Raw genomic sequence first — 15,337 nt, forward strand, 5'->3', positions numbered from 1 at the left:
GGCCCTGGGCCAAATATTTACTCAACAGGCCCTTGGGTCAATATTACTTTGTATATGTTTACAATGTTTATAAGGAAATAAGTTAGAACTTGATCCCAAGAATTTAAGGCCTAGATTCTTCTGTTCTTAATCTGTAATCACAAGGAAAAAATTAATTTTAGAGTCAATTTTATGTAGTAGGGAAGTTAACTATTTGAAGTGCTAAAAAAATGCCAGTGCTACGACAAAGCATTTTCAACATAAGGAAAGACATGAAAACCTATCCACTGGTCCTAACACGGGCTACAAAGCCAAATCCATAAAGCCAAATGTAATCTTTCTGTGTCTACTTACATTTTGTCCATAAATGTAAACATTTACTTTTCTTCTAAGGGAAAAAAATTTAATTCATACAGCAAGCTAGGAATCTTCCTATATATTCTTAGATGTGTTTTAAACAAGCTGTATAAACTGTTTTAAGTTTCACATCAAAGTTTGGGCATTCTCTTCATGATGAGAAGACAGGAAAAGAATGAATCGTGCTTTTAGAATATTTATGTAACCAAAAGGTGTCAGACAAATGTAAAACATTTCTGAAGCTTAATGAGTACTCTAAAATAAAGATGAAATATTTATGATTTAGCTTTCGAGTAAATGGGTTGTTTTACTAAGTCACTGGGGATAACGATCACATTAGAAAAATCTATATAGAAAGAAAGATAAAAGAGAATTCAGTGTCCTTAATGACTTAAAAATGATACTAAGAAAATGAAGGAAAACAGTTAATATCATTACTAAAATGTTAAGGCAAATAAATAAAAAAGGAAACAAAAATATAAGCATAATAAAATAGGCTGGGTGTGGTGGCTCATGCCTGTAATCCCAGCACCTTGGGAGGCTGAGGCGGGTAGATCATGATGTCAGGAGTTCGAGACCAGCCTGGCCAACATAGTGAAACCCTGCCTCCAAAAAATAAATAAATAAAATAAAATAAAATAATTCCCTTCCCCCTCCACCCCCCCCCCCTTTTTTTAATAACTAATTTTATACTTGGAAAAAAAACTGGCTATTTTAAAAAAGGGTAAAAAGCAAATATATATTTTAAAACAGGCGTCCCCAAACTGCAGCCCCCTGAGGCCATTTATCCAGCCCCCCACCGCACTTCAGGAAGCGGCACCTCTTTCATTGGTGGTCAGTGAGAGGAGCACAGTATGTGGCGGCCCTCCAACGGTCTGAGGGACAGTGAACTGGCCCCCTGTGTAAAAAGTTTGGGGACGCCTGTTTTAAAATTAATAATGAAAAGACTCTGCAAACACTACTTCTGGTTATTTTAAGATTACATTAAATGAGATAATCCATACATAGTACTTAATATAATACCTGCATGTAGTAAGAACTCAGTAACTGTTACCTATTTTTATTATAAATTTGGAGACTCAATGCTTTTTGATATTGAACAAGTCTCAAAATATTTTCAAATCTACTTAGAGTGATACTGACTTTTTTTGGTATACAGTTCTCTAAGTTTTGGCAAATGTGTAACGTCAAGTAACCACCACCATAATCAATCCCCAAAATTCCCTCATGCTGTCTCTGCAGCCACAACCCTCCCATGACTCCTATCTCCTGGCAACCCCTGACTCTATAGCTTTTTATAGGCAATCTGTCTCTATGGCTTTGCCTCTTCTAGAATGACAGATGGAATCATACAATATGTAGCCTTTTGAGTATGGTTTCTTGTTTGGACTATCTTCTAAATCTAATTTATATTATGAGTAAAAAAGGACCAACACTTTAAAAAAGCATTTCAACATTACCTCCCGTATATACTCCTCCTGCTCTTCTTTAAGAGTAAGCTCAATGAAGATCTGTTGCAGTTTTTCATTACAATAATTAATAATGAACTGCTCAAAACTGTTGTCCTGTGTGGAGAAAATGAAAAAAGCCTTATAAACCATGCCACTAGCTCTCCCAAAAAATGACACTCAGACATCTCAACCCATGAGAAATGCCACACATGATCTCTCAGATTTAACTGCGACCCAGCACACGGCTCCTAGGACAGACGCTTGCCCATTGCAGGCACTCGAGGAGTGGGTCATGAGTAAGTGAACGAATGAAGTATACACGAATGATGCAATATTTGAAGGATGAAGATTTTTAGTTGACAGAGAAGCACCCAAAACAGAAAAGCTAGAAACAATCTCACTTCCTCTGCTGAAGGATCAGCAAAGACACAGTGAGTGCCACAATCTCTGTCACCAAGTTCTGAATCTTCCATTCTCAGGTGACACTTTACAGCTCAAGGAAGTCCTCCCGAGCTGACCTCTTATTCTCCCCATCCAGGGACGGATCCCTCACTCTGACTCTTACATGCTAGCCTTTTTAATAAATCATGTTATATGAACATGTGTGTATATGTAAGTATACACATGTACTGATTGGTTTCATATGCATCTGCCTCACTAGACTGTACATTCTTATGAGCGAGGGCTGACCATGCTCTCTTGTTCACTGTATTCCTATCTCTTACACAGCACCTCACACCTAGCAAGTTCTCAATATGTATTGGATGAGTGAATGAACAAATGAAGTTCCTACCAAATGGAGCCTCAAAGGAATTACAACGTCTCCCTGACAAGAAACAATTTCTCTCTCTATAGAAGGCCCACACCTTTGTTCATCAATAAACCTCAGTAGCTTCTCCTTCATCTCTTAGGGATTCATTGAAAGAAGCTTCATGTCTAACATTTCGAACAATCTGTAGGGCTTAATGTACTGTTGTACATCCTGAGGGCACCAAATGAGTACATTTTATCAAGAACCACACCTTCTAGAAGAAGTAGATGTGACGCTAAAACTTTTTACCTCTATTTTCCTTTATTGCCCAGAGATAGAGCAGTGGAAGCAAGGATAGTGTGAGTCCACCACTGATAAACTGGACTCTTCTCCCACAGTGGTGGCCAGTCCTGGTCTAATGAGCAAGGAGAGCCCACATGTAATGGTGCCACCAAAGCTCAGTGCTCCTTGTGAACGGGCAGAACCACGGGCCTTCAAATCCCTCCGCACCTGATGGAAGGGAAAAACTCACAGAGTCTTCGGAAAGTTGATCTTTTAAAATCAACTTTGGTCCTACCTCGGAAAACTTCGCAGTGATACTTATACTGCAGCATCTAACTAACTACATTCTTTCCTGGAAGTCAGCTAGGAATTTCTAATCACCAGCGATGAAGTGATGAGAGGAAATTTTAAACTCAAACTCATAAATAACGCATGTGAATATACTATCCATGACTTATCTTGTTAATGCCAAACAATCAAAGATAAAAGTTTGTTTGTTTTAAGTCTTGAAGGGTCTTACTAAAGGGCAAACATTTATTTTCAACACTTTTGACAAATGTAGTCAGATACAAAGGGCACTCCTCAGTCCTCCTTTTCACACAAGTTTTTTTAAAATCCTGTGCTCTAATTCACATAGCTAACAATTTCAATCAGAAACTGAAGCTGGTCTAGTATAGATGCCTTATTATTATACCTAGCATAAAGGCATTCCATATATCAGAAAGTCTCAATTGCTTTGCTAAAGGTATGTCCCTATATGATGCCACTATAAATAAACCTATAAGTAAAAGTAAAATATTAATAACTTATAATAGCAGATCTTTGATTTTTTTTTTTTTTTTAAGACAACAGTCTCATAGAGCTTATCTGTTATTTGGCAAGTCTGTGCCCATGGAGCTACCGCAACCCAGTTATGCTAAATCATCACCTGGCAAATACTTAGAAGGAAAGGGAAACCTTTTTTTAGTGTCCTCATACACACTGTGTAGCTATGAACAGTTCAAAGTACACTTCTAAAACAGGACTACGAAATACACACAAGCGGATTAGAAACCAGAGGCAAAGCTTCACAAGTACAAAACAATTGAAGGATTAAGTTACAACTAAATTAAATTGCCCCTTAACCTTTAAAAATTCCTGTATGGATTCCGTATTTTGTATCCACATGGTTAATCAACAACCACTTACTGCAAAACTCACACAATTAGAGAAGCTAGTAACACAGGAGCATGCAACAGACCAGCACTGCAAACAGGTCATACTTACTGCATTCTGGTGCAAAAAGGGATAGATTATACAAAATGCAGTCAGTTCTTAATTAGCAATAAAATTCTAAAAGTAAGCACCTACTGATAGTTACTCATAGTTACAAATGACGGCTTTTACCATTCAGGCTGTGTTTTTGATTGGTGTAAAACTTGCAATCAAGACTTATGTCCTATCAATTCAAAAGGCAGGACCACAATACCTCCCTGTGGTGTGGTGTCTCAACTGTGGTTTTGCTAGGGGAGAGTTCTTCGGGATAAAAATGGTTTGACTGAAATAATGATAAATCTCATAGCTTGTTTGAAGCTTTAAGGCTTCAGAACCTAATGCTTCTAATTCTAAATTACCAGGAAACAGTGAACCTGCATGACATGTACCCAAGGTCCACACCCACCCAAAGCGTCAGAGGCAGCCGTGGTTGGTGGATCACCAAAAAGTGAAGAGATCCAGCAAGATCTATAAGTAACTTCCCTTTCCCACACCAGTGACACATCCCTGTGGAGTACTGTGCTGAGGCTCCTTTTTAAAAACCAACGAGGAGAGAGTATTCTCCTGGAGATGCCCTAACAACAAAAACTTGACTCTCCAACATTACTCTACTGCTAAAAAAAATAACCCCTGATCCACCCCCCGCCAAAAAAAAGAACAGCACAATCACTGATGTAGGAATTAACTGACTTCCCCACAAAAATCAGCATCTATTATCTATTGCAAACACACCTCCAAAGTCCAAAACATGTCATGGGTCACCTAGACGATCATTACTGCTGAAAGTAAAGACTAAAGACACACACTTCTCTTGTGATCTAAGCTGAAGTTGTTGGCATTGTTCAAATGTGGAGGAAAATGGGACTTCCCGTATGATTAAAAACTTGCAAAATTTAAAGGATAAACAATAATCTGCAGAAAATTAAGGAATAGCCTTGTAGCAGTTCACAGAACTCCAACCTGTATAGGTCTAACACATTTTTCCATTAATATAAATATTAAATTTATACCTGGTTTTCAACTTGGGCCCCCTCTCCTTCATAAAACAGCTACACTGAGACTAGAAACCACTAGATGAATATGAAGGCCCCAAAGTAACTTTATATTTGGACACTTTTTTGGTTCGTCAAGAACTGTGTGAGCAGCCAGCCATCCCCGAGCCGGGCCCTCTCCCATGTGTCAGGCTCATGAATCAAATTCTCCAGAGGAGGAAGTGGGCAGGAACTTGCCCCAGGAATGACTCATCTCCTCTCTCCAGTTTTCCACCCATGCTCCAACCATGCAATTTTTCTTTACTGTCTTACCCACATTTATGCCTGAAGACTACGGAATAAAGCTAAAACTCAGAAACACCTTCAAACAAGTACCTTCTGGGCTTTCCATTACACAACTTCCCTGAACGAAGCTGAGGCCGCTGGCGAACACAGGCAGAATAGCAAGGTGTCTGTGTTCTCCCTATTTCACGCTGTAGTTACCAACTATAGGTTGGGACAGTGAGCACTTACTATGCTTAGAAATATATAACCAAATTTTAAATGCTAGGGCCTTTTTTAAAGCATTCTAGACTTTGGGACCAACCTTTCAACATCAAAAACAAAACAAACAAACAAACAAAAAACCCAGAAAATCATACCCCCAGTTGGTTGTAACTAGCTTATACTCACAAGTATCAATCATAAACTCCAACAGAAATTATTTAAGATGTATCAAAAATACTGATCCCTTTATATATTCTCCTTAGCAACAAAGAAGGCTGATGATACTTTATACTCTTTAAGGAAAACAGATATTTGAAAAACTGGTATGCTCTTCAAAAAGAATAAATATTGAAAGGAAGACAGTAAGTGGAAAAGGCAGCTCTGTCCCCCTGCATTTGGGATGGAGAGATGGGAAGGAGAGTGCAGGTGAATATTATGTGTTAGAAACAGTGAACAGTCCAAACACAAAGACCATGATTTATCTGAGCAAAAAATACTGTTAATTACATATTAGTGTTTCTTATAGTTTAGCACTTTTGTTTGAGGTCAAGTTTTTAATATAACATGCTGGCTTGGGGGTTTCTGTATTTTTACACACAGTGAAGTCTCCTGCATAATAAATGAGTCAATACATTTATATAAAAGCTATAGATTTTTTGTGTATATCATTATTTTAGGGAAGTTGGGCTATATTATTGCTGTAAAATATGCTGTTGGTCCTTGCAAAGATTTATGTGGTGTTAAAGCCTTTGACGGATTATTATAATGCTGTTCCTATAGAAAAATACAATGCACTTAACCACTGTCCCTTTTAAAATATCACAGCGTCAAGAAATAGGCTCCAAAACAAAAATTGCCTTTTTTTTTTTTTTAAAGTAAGCTTAAAAAAAAATCATCAAAATATATGAGAAAACCATTTAATATTAAATACTCTCCTTCTTAGATCTTTACAAAATTGAATGATTGGCTAAAGGTTTAGAAAATTTCCCTTAACATTTTTTTTTCCAGGTATATACTCAAATACAGCAAATTTTAAGGAAAACAATGCTATAGTGCTTGTCTTAAATATTTTTAAATAGGCTTTCATCTAAAAACTCTTTATACTTGGAAGAAATACCCACATATTACGTAGAAAAGAAGTTTAACCTCCCAAAGGAAGAAAATTATAATCCAAATACTCCAATTCCACACATTTAAGTTTGGACATTCTTATAACTGAAAAGATGGCCTGTGATTTCTGAGAACTTTTTACATATATCCATTAAAAATATGCTATAAGACTTTGATTCATGAGACTGACAGATGGGGAGGGGTGCCCACTTCAGGGGTTCAGGGATTGCTGGCTGTTCATGCAGTCCTAGTGTGGGTGCTCTTTACCTTTATTTTACAAACTATAGCAACTGTCACCATTTTTGTTTTTAAATCTACTTTAAACTGTTTTCTTCCTCTTCAATGATAAGCTTTCTAGCCTAAAAAGGACAAAATGAAGGCAAGAAACTAGCATAGAAGGTGCTGACTATAGCCAACATTTCTGTTAAAAACAATTCAGAGCACAAGTCCTATCATCTTGAGGTGAACCCATGAGGCTACAATGACTCTTGTCCAAGTATTAGATTTTTTTATTTGATATGATTATTGCATCTAGCCTATCATACTCTTGCCATACATGCGCCACTTTCAGTGAGGTTTATGAGGGCAAGATAAATAAGGAGTCCATCATTGAAAGTAACTACCACTTTGCCTGTGTGAAGTTAGCTCCAGTGTATGAAAAGTGAAAGAATCAGCTACTACTGCCTGCTTTGGTCTACAGAACAGTAATGACCAATCAGATTTTCCTGTGAACTATCTGCCGGTTTTAAAAACTGTCAGATTAGTATATACGAAAAGAGCTGAAATCAATGTAGACTGCTCAACTTACTTTTTAACCTAATATATTCTTTTAAAAAAGAATAGCAGTTCTTTAATGGATATGCTATAAATATTTCTCAGAAATCACAGATCATCCTTTCAGTTATAAGAATGTCCAAACAAAAAATGTGTGGAATTGGAGTATTTTAATTATAATTTCCTTCCTTTGGGAAGTTGGACTTCCGTTCTACCAGGATGTATAGCAAGATTTTTTTTTCCTCTATGAAATTTAACTCGCTTCACCTTATTTTTGGTCTCATTGTTCCACTGCTCTGTTTTCCAAGCTGACATCAGATCACAAGTGGCCAGCCAGGCAGCACTTCCAGCTAGTGCTGGAATGTTTTGCAGTCAAATCCATGTGTCATCAACCCATGGTTTAATGCATCAGTTTCCCTCTTCCGTTTAGAGACAGACCACAGGGAATGAAAGGTTTCCACCAGCTCAGCTAAAAAAGGCATTTTCATGCGAACTGTGGGGCCATGGAACAATTAGATGCATTAAAAAAAAAAAAAAAAAAAAAGTCTTGCCCTTTACTGTCCAGTTTTTAAAGAGATGCCCAGGGTATCCTAAAAGGCAGAGCTCTGAATTCCAATGGTCAACTGAAGAACAACACAGCAAAGAAAAAAAATAATTGTTATTTATACTCCAGCAGTTTCTTTTCACTTAGGTGGAAAATATCACAGAAATTTTCATTTTTGCCTTGATGTGGATCTGAACACTTCCATACTCTGACCCCTGGTACGTGAACCTGGAGTCCTTACTTTTCTTGGTTTCCTGATACTCTCAGCTTCCTGATGTCTCCATGTGCTCTAACATTGCTGAGAATCTGGGAAAATATAGGTTGGCATCTGAGAATGTCTGTGAATAATTTATTAAAAGAAAAAAACTTCTGTGACTCTGTATCAAAAAGCAGGTAAAAGCCCCCAACCAAATCTCTAATCTAATCTCCCCATAAATTTGTTTATTAAAAAAATAGGCTATTAAATAATCAAAATCCAAGATTAATCTGAGAGGGCTTAGAAAGGAAAATGGAGAGAACAATTAAATTAAAAAAAAAAAAAAAAACAAATCTTGATTCTCTCAAGGAACTGGAGAGAAAAAAAGAGTAAGTGTTTACCGCATGGAGAAGGAAAATTAACTTTCGATAATTTGATGGCTATTATAAGATTTACTATAGACATGTAACTGGCTGGATTTGGCCTTGGTTGATAGTTCTGTTTAAACGGAGTAAAAACTGCCTCCTGGGTTCAAGTGATTTCCCGCCTCAGCCTCCGGAGTAGCTGGGACTACAGGCGAAAGTCACCATACCCAGCAAATTTTTGTTTTTTTTAGTAGAGACAGGGTTTCACCAGTTGGCCAGGATGGTCTTGATCTCCTGACTTCGTGATTTACCTGCCTTGGCCTCCCAAAGTGCTGAGATTATGGGTGTGAGCCACCGCGCCCGGATGAACAGCAAGTGAGGCCCAGTGTTTTATAAGGGTGTTACATACAGTGGCTAAACAGCATGAACACTACATGTTTGGAATTTGCAGTTTACTCCAGAGATTACTGTCTAATAGAGTAATTAGTAATTGGTCTCAACCTTGAGTGCACACTGGAATCACCTTAGAATTTTAAAAACATTGCTGCTGTGTCCCCATCTGCAGAGATTCTGATATAACTGTTCTGTGTACAGCCTCAACTTCGCAATTTGCAAAAGCTCCCCAGGTGACGCCAATGCACAGCTAAGTTTGAGAACCACGAAAATAGACTATTCCTCTGAAGAAAGGAAGAATATTTAGAAATATAACACAAGCATTTTCATAAACTGAAGTCTAGTTGAAACTGTTGAGAAAAATGATGGTGTAACTTGCAGAAGGAAGGCACATTCAGCAAAACAGGCACGGAAAGAAACTTGAATTAACCAGAATTGAAAAATATTCTTGGATTGTTGAAAGGCATAGGGCGTTTCACCCAGCAGCAAGTTAAAGGATGTTTATACAGAAACATCTGACTTCTGTTCTGATTAGGTCTGTGGCAAACAAACTTTTAAAATGTAATAGAGTTTCCTGATTAGACTTTCCTACCTGATAGGATGTATCCTCTGGTAGCAACAGGCTCTCAATCTGAGGGCCAAGATTCTAAGCTCCATGCAGACAAGAAATTCTTAGTTACGTTTTACTACTGGTATCTGGTAACTCAATGAATATTTGAGAAATGAGTCAAATTGTTTATAAGTCAGTTGCCTTTGAGTGTTACAAGTGTCTCTTTCTCCACGGCTAATTAGATCTTAGGACCTACTGGAAGACAAAGTTAACTGTATGTCCCATTACAACCTCATTATCCTATTTTTTAAAGTTTCCATGTGTTGTGACATGGTATGAGGCCCTTGCCCATTGACTTAAGATCAATAATCTTTTTCTAGCAAAATTAAAACAAAATTCGTTTCTTTGATTTTAGAAATGTCATTGAATGTATCTTCTGATTCTAACTTTCTAGTGAAATCTGTGCTTACTATCTCCCCTGCTCACGAAATCATTGAAACCCAGACCAGCACAGCAATGTGCTAGGTAATAAGCCTTTTTCCCTGACAAGTGTAAAGAATGACTTTGGCATTCTGCCCATTTAGTGACAGTCTCCTGAGGTCTTGCTAAAAATAAATTAATTTTGGCAGTGATTTCTGAGTGTACTTAAGCGTTTCTCCTAACTCAGAAACCTCAAATTCTTCCCTTTCAACCAAGGGAAGGGAGCTTGGAATGACAAGGGTGGAGAAATAGAGGAGTCAGAGACTTACCACATTTATTTTTTTCTTACTTCCAGATACTGGGGAACCTGTTACTTTGGGAAGAAAGGTGAGGAAGCGCCCCTGGTCTCAATCTTAGTAGGAAAGAAAAGCATTAAATGGAAATATTAAAAGGACCTGGAGTTTAGGTCCAGGGTCTGCTACTAAGTAGCTGCATAATCTGGGGAGTTACTTGACCTGGGGAGTTTTCCTTTCTCATCTGTAAAATGGGATTCATAATAATAACAGCTACATCATGAAGCTGTTTTGAAAAGTAAATCAGACCATACACACACCACTTCCCACAATGTAACATATGGTCAGTCCTCAGTTAGTACTTACCATTAGCTATTAAATAAGAACATGATTGAGGGAGAACATACTAAGAAAAAGGAATTTGCTAGCAAGGTCTGGTTTAGGTGGAAGGAACGCGCTGATGTTTTTTTCTGTGGTTCTGTGACCCTAAATTTTTAGAACATGTAAATTCTTTGGGAAGTCATTCTGGGCAGAGCCTGTATCCTTAAAGAAATTTGAAATTCACAAATCATTACTTGTGGGGGAGAATTAAGAAGAGGGGAGCCTGATCTACTTCTTATTTCCCTGAACCAAACTAAAGTATCACTCCTAAAAGTGAGAATAAATGTTTTAATAGATCCTTAAAACTCCTTCTAAATGCCAAACTTAGCAAGGGGGCAACGAGGAAATTCTAACCTAAGTACATAATGTTTATTTTATTTTCTACATCACTTCTTTTCAGAGGCCATGCTCATTTTCTCTATATCATTCTAATTTTAGTATATGTCTCGCTTAACCAAGCACAAATGGTTTAAATATTTAATCTGTAACAAACACAGAATCATTTTTAAAAATTCACTATGAGCTTCAGCAGAAATTATTTCAACCTCTGCAGCAGAATTCATTATCACAAGATCACAGTAATGAGACTCAACAAATCACCTAATCCAAACCCTCTTTCCCTGAGTCTCACAGATGAAGTGACTGGCCCTGGCCAGGCCAGAATCTGTGTCCAGCTCTTCTATGGCTTTCTTTGTGGCATCGACCTGCCACACTTTCCAAACAACTCATAAATGGTCACAAGCACACACGTGTACCTTGCTGGAAGCCTCACAGTTAGAAATTTAAATATGCAATTTCAAAAGTCAGTACTAATGCAAGTTCTTTTTAAGCAGTACTCTCTCCAAAATGCTGGCTCTTAGCATACACAGAAAACACACACACACACACACACACACACACACACTCACACACATTCACACACGCACACACACTCTCAGGCACACATGCAGGAATACACAACCAAATTTCGTTACATCTACACAAAGATTACTTGTAGATTCAAAGTGATAGTATGTTACATCTGCACAAAGATTTGTAGATTCAAAGTTATAGTTACTTATGCCTATATAATACAGGATTTAATCTCCAACCATCCCACTTTACTAAAGATACTACAAAAAATTTTAAACTCTTACCTCAAAAATCTCAAAGCCATAAATGTCCAAAACACCCATGACCTTCTTTCTCACTTTTGTTTGTGCCTTGAAAAAAGTTTCAAATTAAAGGGTTAATTAAGGCATAAAATAAAACACTACAAGCATCTAAGGAACACAGATACATATTACAAGTTAATTATGTTTCTTAAGTAAGAAAATAACTGTAATTTAGTTTTTTTTTTAAAAACTTATGAGATGGAGTATTGGTATAGAACTCTTTTAGGCCGGGCGCGGTGGCTCACGCCTGTAATCCCAGCACTTTGGGAGGCCGAGGAAGGTGGATCACAAGGTCAGGAGATCGAGATCATCCTGGTCAACATGGTGAAACCCCATCTCTACTAAAAATACAAAAATTAGCTGGGCATGGTGGCGCGTGCCTGTAGTCCCAGCTATTCAGGAGGCTGAGGCAGGAGAACTGCTTGAACCCAGGAGGCGGAGGTTGCAGTGAGCCGAGATCGTGCCATTGCACTCCAGCCTGGGTAACAAGAGCGAAACTCCGTCTCAAAAAAAAGAAAGAACTCTTTTAGAAAATTTAATAATAGATGATATATTTAAAGAAGGCATGAGTGGCGCCTTTCAAAATCACCTAGTCCAACAACCTCATTTTTAATGATAAATAGATTATGCCCTAGTGAAGTAAAGTGACCTTTTCAGTGAAGTGTGTACAACTAGTTAGCAGGTGAGCCAGGTCAGAACCTGGGATGCCAACTCCCAGAGTCACTCCACAAAGACCATCAGACTGTTCACCAGTCAGAAGTAACACACATGGCAAAACAAAATAAACAAAATCCCTGACAAATTTCAATCTTATACATGGTAAACTCTTTTTAAGGAATAATCTTTATAAGTGGTAATCAATTATTTTATTATAAATTTAAACCTTCTTCAACTTAATGTTTATACTGTGAATGCCATGTATTTGCAACTAATTTTGCTCATAGAAATTCAGTACCTTAATGCTTTCATTGATTCGATTTACCAACCATGAAAACAATCTGCTGTAGAGGTTTTTAGCCAGAGCATCACGGGCATAATAAGCCTATTAAAAAACAAACAAACAAACAAAACTTAATACCCACAACTGCCACAATGCTTACTTTCCATAAAATCATAAAGATATTTTTAAAAACATTTAAAGCTCTTTTATTTCACATTTCTTTGCAGAACCAGTTTTATTGTATCATAAACAATCAAGCCTTTAAGAGAATTAGGCAAATTGTTTATACACAGTTATACTTTTTCACATACCAGGAAACTAATTTTAAATACTGCAAAAACTTTCACCACAAAGATATTTATTTCAATGTTATGGAACAGAGAAAAATCAGAGACAATTTCGAAGTCCAACAATAGGGGTAGTAAAATAAACATGCACTGAGAGTAATGTTACGTAGTCATCAGAGAGCAATGGTTATGAAGATCAGGTAACAAAATGGAAATGCTCATGTTATGTGAAAGTTAAACAACTGTATACTTAATATCCTAACAACTATTTTTTAAAACCCTTAAACATGGAAATTCAAAGGAGATACACTAAAATGGCATTGACTGATGGAATCTATCAATTTTTTTTCAATCTTTTTTTATTTTTTGGAGACAGAGTCTCACTCTGTTGCCCAGGCTGGAGTTTAGTAGCACAATTCTGGCTCACTGCAACTTCTGCCGCCTGGGTTCAAGGGATTCTCATGCCTCAGCCTCCTGAGTAGCTGGGAGTACAGGCATGTGCTACCACGCCTGGCTAATTTTTGTACCTGTAGTAGAGACAGGGTTTCACCTTGTTAGCCAGACTGGTCTTGAACTTCTGGCCTCAGGTGATCACCCACCTCAGCCTCCTAAAGCGCTGGGATTACAGGCGTGAGCCGCCATGCCCGGCCAAACTAATCCTTTGAGTTTTTTTTTTTTAAAAACTTACACATTGAGTTCTTATTAGTTAGAGAATGAACATAAACCTCTTCTTATGTGCTTACTTTTAAAGCTATTCAGAACTACTTGACAAAGAGGCAGAAGACATATATGTCTCTACGACTTTTAGAATCCAAAGGCCAGAGAATGTTAGGTTTGGATGGCAGAATCTAAAGACCCTTAAATGTACTGGGTGCCCAGGGCATACAGTAGGTAAGTACTAATGAGATGTTTAATACCAGCATCCTGGGAAGGCCTGGAGGTTGGGTGTCAGAGCCTAACAAGGAACTGGTCTTGGGAGAGAAAAGGCCTGACGTTTTGTTGCTATTTTCAACATGCTGGTCATATGTGTGTATTTTGCTGCTTATAAATAAAAAGTTGGGTATTATTGTTAACATTAAACAGTACTTTTTTATTTTACAAAGAACACAATTTGTTAGATTATGTCGGAACACTTTCTCTACGTTTCCTTCCTAAATAAAATGTAACAACTTTAATAACACATTGACTTCCCCGGCAACATATCATAGCTGAAGATAACACCTTTTCCCTTCATCTGACATTTCCATGCTAATCCCAAACCTCCCTCCCTACTCCAATTAGGGTTAAAGAATACACCGAAGAGCTGTCAACAAACAAACAAACAAACAAACAAAGGAGGGAACTCTGCTTCCATAGTAGAAAATGCATGCCAAATAAAATAGAGAAAACTTTTCCCAATACCTTTTAGTTTTTACTTTTTAAAACAGATAATTTAAGAGCTTAGAATAATGCCTAGCACAGTCTATCGATGTACTTATATTGATTGTTGAATTATCCTTTTCCTCTACTACTACCTCATGAGCCTATATAACTTCTAAGTCCTTTCTTTTCTCTTCTTATAAATTAAAGTTATCTCAAAACACCATATAATTTCAAAACATCATGTATTTGTAGACGAGCCCTTTTTCATTTTAATGTTATCTAGCTTTTTTAGTTACAAGCTATCTACTTTCAACAAGCCACCATTTCAATAAACTGAACTAACAGTGACAATCTTTTCTGGTAAATTGCTTGATATATTTTTAAAGTGTATACACAGCCAATATTAATTTCCTTTGCTTCCTTCAACAATATTTATTCCAAGGGTCTTAAACTCAAATGCTTCCAGGGACTGTGTGATAGAAATGAACAGGAAACGATGGCTCTATCTATAGAAGTTAGAGGATGCATTCCAGGCTAAAGGCACTCAAATTCAAAATTTAAAGAGCAAACAAACAAAACCAAAGAAAACATTACCCTTTAGTCAAACAAAAATATGCCTATTGAGCTTTACCTGGCCCCAGCGGCTGCCAATGTGCCACCCTTGACTTTCTGAGCCTGATTCATGCCACTTAATCTGCACAACAATATCCTATAAAGCAGCAAGGGAAGGAATGCCTGTTCACTTAAGGATCACTAATACAGTGTATAGAAACAAGGGGAGACTCAAAGTGCACTAATTCACCATCTGTTTCAAGGCACACTACGAAAAGACCATGCACTTCTGCAGCTGCATGAAACTCACAGAGAAAAAGCCCAGGTGGCATGTGCTGCAGACATGGCAGGTAAGAGGCATGGTCCAGGACAGCAAGTGACAAGCAAGGTGGAGACTCAGAGATACAAGGACATGGGGCCCGCCTTCCAGGAGCCAAGGAGATCAAACTTACACGGAGGAAACA

At 37.6% G+C, this 15,337-nt stretch overlaps 1 protein-coding gene across 10 annotated transcripts in view; it reads right to left on the bottom strand.

The window, feature by feature from the left end:
* Window positions 1-15,337, bottom strand: part of MYO1B (myosin IB) — a 188,189-nt gene that overhangs the window by 41,998 nt on the left and 130,854 nt on the right. For all 10 annotated transcript variants that reach the window (XM_074399339.1, XM_074399345.1, XM_074399342.1 and 7 more), the window contains exons 12-14: window positions 12,688-12,774; window positions 11,715-11,780; window positions 1,797-1,901 (exon numbers count right to left, since the gene is read on the bottom strand). In XM_074399339.1, coding sequence (XP_074255440.1) covers window positions 1,797-1,901; window positions 11,715-11,780; window positions 12,688-12,774 — 258 coding nt within the window. The remainder of the gene's footprint in view (window positions 1-1,796; window positions 1,902-11,714; window positions 11,781-12,687; window positions 12,775-15,337) is intronic.

Source organism: Saimiri boliviensis, chromosome 5 (genome assembly GCF_048565385.1).
Source record: "Saimiri boliviensis isolate mSaiBol1 chromosome 5, mSaiBol1.pri, whole genome shotgun sequence".
In the NCBI taxonomy this organism is placed as follows: domain Eukaryota; kingdom Metazoa; phylum Chordata; class Mammalia; order Primates; family Cebidae; genus Saimiri; species Saimiri boliviensis.